This window comes from Macrosteles quadrilineatus, unplaced genomic scaffold (assembly GCF_028750875.1).
Source record: "Macrosteles quadrilineatus isolate MER2022 unplaced genomic scaffold, UCM_ALF_1.0 Scaffold_4__1_contigs__length_99947679, whole genome shotgun sequence".
Taxonomy (NCBI): domain Eukaryota; kingdom Metazoa; phylum Arthropoda; class Insecta; order Hemiptera; family Cicadellidae; genus Macrosteles; species Macrosteles quadrilineatus.
Window position 1 is genome coordinate 16,208,723 of NW_026542597.1, and position 12,234 is coordinate 16,220,956.

General features: G+C 34.1%; 1 protein-coding gene across 8 annotated transcripts in view; it reads left to right on the forward strand.

Moving 5' to 3' along the window:
- Positions 1-12,234, forward strand: part of LOC128993297 (TLD domain-containing protein 2-like) — a 456,668-nt gene that overhangs the window by 396,612 nt on the left and 47,822 nt on the right. Inside the window, exon 1 of one of the 8 annotated variants that reach the window (XM_054417102.1) lies at positions 92-139. The exons of the other annotated variants lie outside the window; for them this stretch is intronic. Within the exon in view, the coding sequence (XP_054273077.1) occupies positions 107-139 (33 nt within the window). The 5' untranslated portion in view covers positions 92-106. Of the gene's footprint in view, positions 1-91; positions 140-12,234 lie in introns of those variants that run through there. 8 annotated transcript variants of the gene reach the window in all.

The window sequence follows — 12,234 nt, forward strand, 5'->3', positions numbered from 1 at the left end:
CATTAAAAGTTTAATTTTACAGTGTGATTCATTGTAAAGAAGTGAACAAAACATTTGTGTGATCAGTGATGTGATTGTGCTTTGTAACTAAACTAACATCGTCAACATGGATGAACTAGGGAGGAAAATCGTCACCATCGTAAGTAAATTAGTTGTTAAAATTGATAATTTCTCCTTGGAATTCATTTGATAATTTTTCAGCTTAGGAAAAGTAAAACTGTTCCATAATTCTGATAATGAACAACTTACGATTTTTGCCATCAAGCTTTTTAAAATGTATAATACGGTTTTTAAGGTTTATTATACACGTTATATTATTACATTATACGTTATTCATTAGTTTTTCAAGGTTAGAGGAAACATGAATCATGGTAATGAATGTAATTCCTGTTTATAAGGATCATTAGGTTGTGTGGTAATGCATTTATAAAAGCTAACATCTTGGCAAAGCTGTTGAAAGTCTGTACATTCATTTTCTCTCAGATATATAAGTTACTAGCAGAGTACCCGTCCTTCGTACGGGGTTGGAATATAAGTATAAAATGCTTATTGCTGTTATACTCAAGCTTTGCATTTGCAATAAGGGAGGACACAGTTTGATAAAATTTGCTTTTTTTTAATTTACAGTATTCTATAGTATTACACATCTACCATAGCCATGTTCTACCACTTCACCTAAACAATAGAGAAAAATAAATTACAATTCGCAAAATATCACAAATTATTCATGAAATGAAAAACATAAACATAACTGTAAACAATCCTACTTTGACAGTTCTCATTGCGAATCACAGTTTTTTGTTGCTGCTTAGTTCAAATTAGCTGTTTTCATTATGCAAAAAAAAAAAAGTGCTGCACCCTGTTGGTAAATCTTATAACTTTTTAATGCTTTTCCATATCATAGAACCAACTTTTTTAGTTGAAACAGCTGACTAAATTCTTTAATTCCCTTTAAATATGAATACTCATAAGGTTAACATGGGGAATTACAGAGCCACTGGGGCGGAGCCCAAAAGGATTTTTGAGATAAGAATATGCCTATATGTTAATCGGGAATGTAAGCAATCATCATGCCAAATTTCAGCCCAATCCGTCCAGTGGTTTATGCGTGATTGAACTTCAAACACACAAACAAACAAACAAACAAACACACAAAACTTTCACATTTATAATATTAGTAAGATGAATGGTACCTAATTAAGTCTATCTATAATGATAACACAGTACAGATTAAGCAAAGTAAGTATTTTTTTTTTTACAACAGTTCACCCTAACTTAAAAATAATTTGTTATAGAAAATTATTATTTGATTAATACACTTTTGAAACAAGTCTAATACTGGTCAAATCTTATATACAAAAGGCATCCAACCCAATTAATAAGGTTTTAAATTTTTCTTTGTCACTACAAAACATTTATTTTTATTTTCTTTTTGGATGTATAGAGTTGTACTCATCTACGTCGAAGAAAATTGGGTCTTGTAACAGTAATAAATTACATACACATGAAAAACATTTTATTTCCTTACTCAAGAAGGTTTTTTATCGTTCTTGATAAAAGTTGGTGTATTCGAACAAATTCTGATGCAATTGTATGTACGTCCATTTTTATGAACCTAGCTACAGCTTAACTTGGAATAGTTCTGTTTGTAGTTGAAGATATTAGTCATTATTATTCAATTTTCAGAACTCATTTAAAAACTTTTTTTCTCGCAAATTAACTATACAATCTTTTGTTGAATGGAAGTGAATGTAAAATTGAAGGAACACCAAGAAAATTGACCCTCCTGACTCGGAAAGTATAAATGTCAAGGAATAGCCCTTGGTAGCCGATTAAGGGAAAATGGAGCACCTTTAGCTACTGGTGCCATTCCATAGCTCGTGGTGGAGGAATTTATCACATGCCTCACCACTTACAGTCTCAATCCAGTAAATTGGTTTAATACACCTCCTTGTACGGAGGTTGGAAAGGTAATTCGTTCAATGCTCATTTGGATGACGGAGTAATAGATATTCACAAGAGTTAAAGTTACGGTAACTAAAAAAAAAAAAAAAATTGGGATGGAAAACTTTCTGTAAAGAAAGAAAGGCAAACATTATTATAAATTTGGGTATCAAAACATACAGAATTTAGTAGGAAAAATAGTGTCCCAAGTTTTATCTAGTTCGGGATTTTTTTTGTTTCAGTAGACTATGGTATTCTTCAACATAGTTTATGAAAGTTAAATTTCTCAATGTATCTGAATCAAATGATAAAATAAACCATGATAAATTAATATAACTCAGCTTATGCTCTGTGCAAGGATAAACGTAATTGATTATTAAATTTTACTGAAATAAAACATGCTATCACACACAATTAATGCTTGTACAAGAAACAAAGGGTAAAATGTTTAACACAGTCTTTGAGTAAATTTAAGCTAAATTACGAGTCATTTCTTTACAGGTATTTTCGTTATGAATAGTCATTATTCTAATTTAACACGTTCCCTATCAGCCGACACACTCCTCTGTATGAGAGGCATTATGAGACCTGAGACCTGATAGTGAATGTGTTAAATATTGTACTTGATACAATTTTTTTTCTGCTACTTGTTAAGTTATCCTTCAGTTGAGATAAGTCCTTTCAATTAATAATTTCTTTCCATATATCCCTAAATTCTCTAATTGGCTCCGAAATTCTCCTTGTTCAATGCGTTGTTTAATCTAAAACAGTCAGTTTCGATGGAATTGATTGTACGCTTGCGTGGTTGTCATAACCATTGTCTGCGCAGGCTTTGCCCAGAGTTGATATCAAGGCTGTTTATCAGTATCGCTCCAATGCTCAAGGTCAAACCGTGTCGTTCAAATTACCCAAAGTTACATCTACGTCCGTCATTGCGTGGGTGGTTGATTGTGTAATTAATTTGGTTCTTGGAAGTGTTTAGGTTGAGCTGTAATTCGTTTGTATTTTTAAAAACGTGTAAATTTTGACACAATAAAAAACTGTACATTATCTATTTTGATAGTCGTTCTTTTACCTATAGAAAAAAAAACTAAACTAATAATATAACTTTGACTCTTAATACAGTAGTAACATTAGTATTGCTTTTAAAAAATGCTCAAATTTAAGATTTTTTTAGAATTTTTGACTTAGGAACAAGAACTTTGTGCCCCATTAGCCTACTTGCACCATTCAAAGTCAATTGTATAGTTTATATGGTTAATGCAATCTTGTAACAAAATTAATTGTTAGTGTGCCGGCGTATTAGACATAAATAACACAACTATTTCAAAATCTACGTGTTCACGGCCACAGCTCGGAGTTGGGTCACTCCCGCCAAATCGCACATCCCCGCCAATTCATCTTATGTTTCCATATGGGCTTTGCCTGTTAGAGTGGTAGAGATTGTGTTGTCAGGACCACAGTTTTCGCAACCCCGCTAGATGTCTCTGATGATGGCTATTACGTGTTCACGGCTACAGCTGGGTCACTCCCGCCAAATCGCATATTTCCCGCCAAGGTTTCGCCTTTCTTTTACTCCGTATGCGAAAATCAGCCACCAAACATGGAGCTGTCGTAAATCAGCTTGTAAGGACAAAGATAAACTCAATAAGAACTTATTTCGTATCAATGGAACATAAATATGTTCGTTTAAAATATTAGTTTTTCTTTTGGGACAATTGCTTCATATTTCGCATTAGACCGTTTTTAGAGTTTTCATTCATATTTAATTCAATTAACTCATATTCAAAGTTTTGATACGTCGAGACTTCATTAATATGCAAGAAGCTTACTATTGAGTACTGTAATACTAAAAACTAGATTGGTATTGAATTATTTACTGCAATCTAATTAGTCAACCACGAAGCCGTAACACGCTTATCACTCGAATTTATATCCTTCCTCGACTGTTTGATAAGGTCTTCGGATTTTCATTTTTAAACGTTTACCATGCCATGGAGACTCAAATCTTATTTTGTTGCTCTTAATCCCTACCACAAGGCCGACTAGTCTGTGATAGTTTCTCCAATTCATTTGGCCAGGAGATCTGGAGATGAGGTCAAATTTTGGATGTGTTAAATGATATAGTTTTGTACCATTTTAACATATGACCTTTCAAAACTATACATTTCGTGCCCATGCTGAGTCCGGTTTATCACACTGTTTTCCCCCTTTTGTCTTCAATGATTCATTTACGCCTTGAAATCAAAGGTTATTCGATTACTAAATAGTCAAACATCCAACGTTTGAACAATTAAAATATTGACTTTTTAGTTTTTGTTTGTACAATTATAACACCCTCTGACGCACCGACCTCCTGATAAATGCTTATATTTCTATAGCAAACAAAACAGCTGTTTCACTGCAGTATACCGAAAAATATAACATTTTAAATTTCACAATAGGTATTTCTTTTGACACATACAGTAGCAGAAGTTGTGTAGTGGCAACAGCTGACTTAATTTGTGTTCGATCAATTGTTTGACGGCTGATTGTCAGCTTATACAATAGCTTTTGGCACAGAGTCAAGCATTAGGCGGTCCACATCCACAACAATCAAACTGGTTTAATTGTATTCTGCCCCTTTCTACATACGATTATAAGCTGTCAGTGGATTGGTGGTTCGAAGTGGGAGTTGTAATTCAGGTTGTTTAGAATTTTCCTTAATTTCCCTACTTATTGAGGTCTTTTGTTGGTCTTAGGTCTGATTTCGTGATTAGAAATAAAGTTGCAACAGCACAATTTAAACTATGTTAATGTCGAGTGTGATATTACAAAAACTAGTCTCTATTTCATAATAAGTGAGAATTTCATACGTTCTAAAATATTCTTATTCATTTTCTGATTACTCGAGTTTGGCTTAAGTGTCTAATAAAGGGCTAAATAAATAATAGTGGTGTACAAACGTGTTTAAAATATTCTTGAAAATGAAGTAAAAATATTGTCTCTTTCCATTAAAACAAAATATTTAAGTTAAGAAATATTGTTGTCCAAAGTACTTAAAATTTTGTAGGCAGGCCTACTACGTTTTTAGTTTAGCCGATTTTGTGCCGGAAGAGGAAAACTCTATACCATTTAGTTCTAAATTTGTGTTTCATGGTTAGGTCAAGTTAACATGTCCCCAATATCAGTCAAAACCATCTTAAAAAACAACCAATGATTAAGAAAAACATTTTGAAGCATTTCTTAATGTCGTGTCTCTTATAGTTGAATTAGCAAAAGTTTTCTCACAATAATAATTGTTTAGTGAGAATTTAAACATAGAAACCAGGTATCGGAAAGGGTTACTATATGATTAAATTTAGTGTAATCCCTAATTGATGTTAAAAAATAGATAGTTACACTTTTGCCCCTCCCGTTAAAGTCATTTGTGAGGATTTTTTAACGAACATATTATGTGAAAACTTGTTTATACATAAGTTTAGGGTGCGTATTAAGTCATTAATCACTCCAAACTAAAACCCGCCTGAGTTGTAGTTATCTTTGGAACAAAGTTATTACATAACCAATCATGATGTTATCACTACCATTAAATTTTATCTTGGTCTGAAAAGTTTTGTAAAATTGACATAACAGCTGATGAATGAAAGCATCAAAACTCCAAGGTGGACGAGGCAATTTACTGTTTCAAGGTATCCCAAGTTTCATATGTAATAACATAGAGAAGGGAACGTTACACGACTGAAATAACAATCATTACAATTAATTATTTATTGGATTGATACTTGAGAAGGGTATTTATTCAATACTAGCAATTACCCACTTGACCTCGTTAAACTTTATAAGTATTAATAAAACTATTGATTGGTTAAGTTAAGCTGAAATAAACAAAACAGAATACAGTAATACAAACAAATAATCACGCCATAAAAAGGGCATTTTAAAATCCGAATTAATGCTCAATATAGTTTTAAGAGGTTAAAATACTTTTTGTGTTTTAGCGAATTTCCCTATAGGGAAGTAGCTATTACCGTAGGTGGCACGGTAAGACCTAGACCCGGGACCGATTTACTTTTTCATTTTGATGTCCCCAGAGGCCAAAAACACCATTCGTTCAAATTTTTATATATGTATATATATATATATATATATATAGACTTATATATATATATATATATATATACGTCCGTGAACGCGATAACTTGAGTAATTTTTGTCCGATTTTGATGAAATTTGGTTTAAAGGTGTAAAGCGGGATAAACTTGAATGAGTTCGCGAACCAGCATGATCGGACCATGGGAACGGGGCTTTACGGGGGGTTTTATGGGGTAAAAATTGGTTTTTCTCACTTTTGACCCTCAAAACACAAAATTTCCCGATTTCTCTTTTGACCTTTTTAAAGAGCTTAAAAAAACAAATAATTTAGTATATAAAAGTATTTTTGTTCGATTATTAGTAACGGAGAAAATTAAAAAAATTGTAAATTTAAAATTCCCATGTTATTCTTATGGAGAATATTGTCAAATGTTGTAGTTTGCTTGTTTATGGATATATTTTGATCAAACTTGGCAAATTTATTTATTTTGTACTAAGCTATCAATATTTTACTCAAAAACACACTTTATTAGTTTCCTTGTAGCAGCAAACCTAGGTACTCGTTAAACCTAATGTTATATTAAAATATATTTAACTGAAAATCAATTCAGACAAATGGAAATTCGCTTAGTCGGCAGGTTTGCTGCGGCGGGGGTATTTAAATCTCACTTGAGTTTTAAGCTACGTATCAAAATAAGTTGGGTATTTTCAAGAACATTGCCACCTTTAAAATTTTTCACATGCTAATGAAAGGTGTGACAAAATATTTATTGTTTAGGTAAGGCTACGTAGATTCTCGGTTACCTCCCGCTATCTCCGCGTCCCGCCACCTCCGTGTACCGCTACCTCCGAATTTCAGAGTGACCCATATAATCCTCGGTTACTTCCTGCGTTAAGACCTTCCGTCCAAACCTAACCTAACGTAACCTAACCTAACCTGACCTAACCTAACCTAACCCACGGGTTAAATTGTCATTAAATCTTCCATCCACGGGGCTTCGCAGCTGTGGATGCAATGACAGCTAACAACGCAGGCAGTGACGGGATTATAAGGGTCACTCAAGTATTCGGAGGTGGCGGGACAGATTTGGGTTCGGAGGTGGCGGAACGCGGAGATAGTGGGAGCACACGAGATTCCCGACCGTTGGTTTATGTGGGTTGGCTCCTCTTTCTGCATCCTCAAATCCTGATCAAGTTAGTTCTGTCCGGTGCACTAGGGGTCGTGGTTTGTTTACAATTTGTTTCTTGTTATTTCAGTCATTTAAAACGTCGTCTAACCAAACAAAACGATTTTATTATTATCAATAACTCGTCTCCTAGTTATATAACCAAACAGTAAAGCACAAACCATGAAATTAACCGTAAAAATAGAAACAACTTTTCGTCGACACTTGCGAAGTTTCACCATGAACTAGGCACGAAAACTAGTTTCAGAATTTACAATGGGATGAGAAGTCTACTTTTATTGCTTAGTATGCGTAAGCTAAATTATTTGTCATGTCAACATCGCCTGGATAGGGCTAGCTCTTTTCCCCAAAGACCCGATATATTTGCCGTGGTATTCGTACATTATATGTGTTGGTGCAGAATGCTGCGTAGTGTTCCACATTCGCCGGACCTTGCCTGGGGCTTCGCTCGCAAAAAGGCTACTTTCCCGTACAATTAACTCACCACCGTCCACTGGACTGGTCACTGGTCACACTTGTGTCCCGTAGTTCACAAAAACTACAAGTCGTAGTAGCCTCCTTGTATGGACAAAATCGACTTGTAGAAATCGAGTACGCTGTTATATTCCCACTTAGCCGCCAATAACGTTAGGATAAACTATTTTAATTGATTTAGGTATCAAATACCTGTAGTATTGGTCACTTGGCCCCGTTTATGCACCAAGTGCGGGAGCGGTGCGATAGCGGGCCCGCTCCCGCTGTAAATGAGTCTGTTTATGCACGAAGAGCGATAGCGGTAGCGGTTGGTTAAAGGAGAATGGAAGGGGGACACAGTCTTGCCAACTCAAACTCTGCCAAATAATTAACACAACTATTTGTCCTAAGTGCACGTGCGCGTGGGTCAAGTTGGCAACCCTGGCTTCAGCCCAAGCAACCGCTGCGATTCCTAACTACACAGCGGGCGAATTAGAAATCGCAGCGGGAGGTCAACCGCTATCGCTATCGCTCTTGGTGCATAAACAGCCCCATTTAACTCAATGGTGTTAGAAATCGCTCCCGCTGTCGCTACCGCTACCGCACTTGGTGCATAAACGGGGCCTAGGTGCAAAATGAGGCGCGCCATAACAGCTTGGTCTTTTGTTTGGCCTGTACAACTAAAAATCGTGAGTGCTCAGCTATTTATTATTTGATCTTTTTGAATTTGGTGTTGCTTGATAATTAACTAAATGTTCTTGCCATTTTTAATTATTTTCATAAAATTTGCATTTTTGTTATTAGGGTTATAAAAATTGAATTGGTCGTCATTTCAAAACAATAAATATATTTTTATGATTAGTTTGCAACATCTTATAGTTTTTTTAAAATCTTACCAATTTTTACAAAGATATCTTAAATAGTTTTTTTAATATAAATTTAGAATACAGAAAACAAAGTGGTGGCTATCTCGCTAACGGGTTTGAAAAAAATTACTCTTTATTTTCGTCGTTTTTATTAAACTTATGGATTACATACGGGACTCCCTGTATAATGGAAACGTTCGTAAAATGTCTTATGTTCTGGTATAACTTGAAAGTACAAAAATACGTCAACCAACACTTTCGAAAGTGTTATTTGACAATTTTTTTGTACTTTCAGGTAATTTAATAACACGTACTTTACTGATCAAGAAGATATCTGGTATAACCACAGACTATATAGTATAACTGAATTTGTAAAGTTTAGATTGTTTTAAGCTCCACGCATTGTCCTGTATTTTCACTCGTACATTGTTTACACTGTTGAATGTTTAATTGCTAGTTTTGTTCTTGTTTAATCTTGTTGGACAATGCTGGGCGGGTGAGGGCGTGGTTCAGATGTAAAAAGATAGACTGCGACACTCCTATATGCCTTGGGCAGGTCCTGGACGACTAGTCACTTGGAAGCCGTCTGATGAAGAATTTAAAAATTTAAAATTAACCATTTTATCGACCTTAGAATTAATCTGAGGATAAATGGATGTTTAGGATGGTTATGGTGTTCACGCACGAATTTTAAATTGCAAATTAGATTTTTAAGAAACCTTATCGTCACAAAAATCCGTTGAACCTTGTCTAAAAAATGCCCAATCTTGCTAGAATTTATTTTATTTGACAAAAATCTGTTCGTGACAAATATTCGTTCACTAAAATCCGTTTAATCTTGGGGAAAATTCATTCGATGTTGATAAAATTAATTCTATTTCTGGTAAAAAATTCCGTTCGTTCTATTTGACACATTATATTTGTAGTGTACGGATCTATTTGTCCTTTAAAAATCGTCCGTTCTTAACAAAAGTCCGTTTTATCTGGACAAAAATGCATTTTTATCTCGATAAAAACTTCTATTTTGATAGAAAACCTGTTTATGAGAGAAGTCGATTCGTACTTCGTAGTCCGTTGTATTAGCTAGTACGAATCTAATCGAACTAACTAAATAAAAGAAATTCCAATCAGAATTGTCAAGCAAATCATTTTTTTACAAATTAAACACCAAATAACAGCATTGTGTTTTTATTCACATCTAAACGTGAGAAATAAATCATAACACTAAGTGACTTCATTTGTACGCTGCATTATAAACTGTGCCATTATTCAAAGAGTGAAAGCATCAGGTAGGCAGTTGTTGGCATACGGAATATACAGTTGATTGATAACAATAATCACTACAGTACCGCCAACCTGCACACAACAATGGGCCTTCATCATGTCACCGGCAACCCACACTACAGCTAGCTGTGCGGGCCTCGGCCGGCGCTAGCAGGCGTTATAGTCTGTATGGTGGATCCTGTCTCCTTACCTCCTATCGATAGTGGCCCGGGCTAGTAGTCTGCCCATTGGTCCTTAGTTAGAACGAGTTGGAGGAGACAGGTTACATCATTCAGACTATAATTGAATGCTCAACATCACAGGCTACATGATTTATAACGTTAATTTGTTTTAGGACTTGACCCTTCTGTATATAAAAACACGCGTTTTTCCCAATGTGTTTTGGCGTTAAATGTTCGATTTAAACCATAGAAATTGACACAGTGAATTTGAATGATTTTGAGGATTAAATTCAGAAACATCTGCAAATCTACTAAAACTACATTCTACTTTTGTTTAGTTTTAAATGGTTAAATGGTTTATTTTTTTCTAAACATCGTTGCCGGTTCGATAGTACGATAACATTAATGTAAAAATATTATTTCGTTTAACATGCCAAATATATGACGTTAGCTGTCAGTTGATAATTAGTGAGCAAAATTGACTCCGCCTTGTGGTTTTCATTTGTACTGTATACTAAGGTCGAGCTCTAGAAACGTGATTTTTTGTAGTTCGTGGTTGAACAATACAACGTTTATTAAAAAAAATCTTTGGTAAAAACATGTAAAAAGCTGCAAAAATTAAAGACTTGCTTCACTTAATACCACAAATAAGTTGCAACTGACTCTTATATCTTTTAAATTTATCTTGGCTTAGTGTCTGTCGACAATAAACAGTACATTTTGTTACATTTTGTACATTTTGTGTAGATATAATACATGGTATTTAAAGGTTAAAAACGTGTATTTATAACAAAGTGAAGTCATAATATAAATATATCTACAGAAACAAACGGGTACGACTAAGCTTGGACTGCAGTTTTAACTTTTGACTTCCTCTTTTATTTATCACCTAACTTCTTGGTCGTTTTGTTATTTATGACAAACTCCTGGATTTTGTTGAGCACGGACAAAGACGATAAAACTGTTGTAGTGCGCGGTCTCTTGAGAAATCAGTTTTATGATGCAACTAGTGAACATAAAAATGCGTTTGTGCTTTGTAATGTGAAAATATTTGTTAAATTGTTATTTATTTCTGTCTAGTCTGTATTTTCAATTGAGTTTTTCTCACGTTTACTTATTTATTGATAAAGTTTATTGAAGGTCGTTATTTTATTTTATTTTATATTTCACCTCTATATTCTTATGGTGTTTTTTTTCTCATCAACCTCTATGTCGACAACGTCATATGTAGGTCAAGTATATATAGGTAGAATAGATCACCAATTGTTATATTTGTTAACAAATTTTGATTCATTTTTTATTTAAATCAACTACAATGTTTACAATACTTAAGAGGAGTCCTAAAAGTAGTAATATATTCTCTTCTCTACTTTAATAAAGGGTGCGGCAGAAAGAACTCCCCTATTAGGAAAGCTAATAAAAACAAAACCAAGTAAGATATGACATTTTTATTGCTATTAACCAAAAACACACATTATGCCATTTAAAAAAATATAAAATTATAGTGCTTTAAATAAAATGTCGTTTTAATAATCGATAATTTAAAATTATCGTGTTTTAAATAAAATTTCATTTAAATGGCGGCCTCCAGTGTTAACACATTGGTTCAAACGTTCCGCCCTCAAAGTTTGGAAGCCCTCAAGGAAAGAATAAGGCATGAAGTTGCAGCCATCTCACCCGACATGACCCGAAAGGCAATGGACAACTACCGGGAACGTTTGAACCAATGTGTTAACACTGGAGGCCGCCATTTTAAATGGCATTTTATTTAAAACACGATAATTTTAAATTATCGATTATTAAAACGACATTTTATTTTAAAGCACTATAATTTTATATTTTTTAAAATGGCATAATGTGTGTTTTTGGTTAATAGCAATAAAAATGTCATATCTTACTTGGTTTTGTTTTTATTAGCTTTCCTAATAGGGGAGTTCTTTCTGCCACAATAGATCCCAGATTACATATTCGTGTACCTCTAAGCATTTAATGTTATTCTCGACTTCCGTGGGAAACCCCCGGGCACGTAGGAAACCCCAGTAATCTTGAAATGATTCGAAATACATTTACTATTCTATTTAATTAATTATTAAGCCTTCTGTATTTCCCAACCAAACTTTGATGCCCGAATGATTCCAACCATAACTGTGTGTATCTTCCCTTCTGATCTGTTAGATGTTGTGATCGACTACTGAGAAAATATGGATTGAAACTAGTCTCAGATTAGGGTAATGTTTGGGTTTTAGAGCAATTTCATTTCTCATT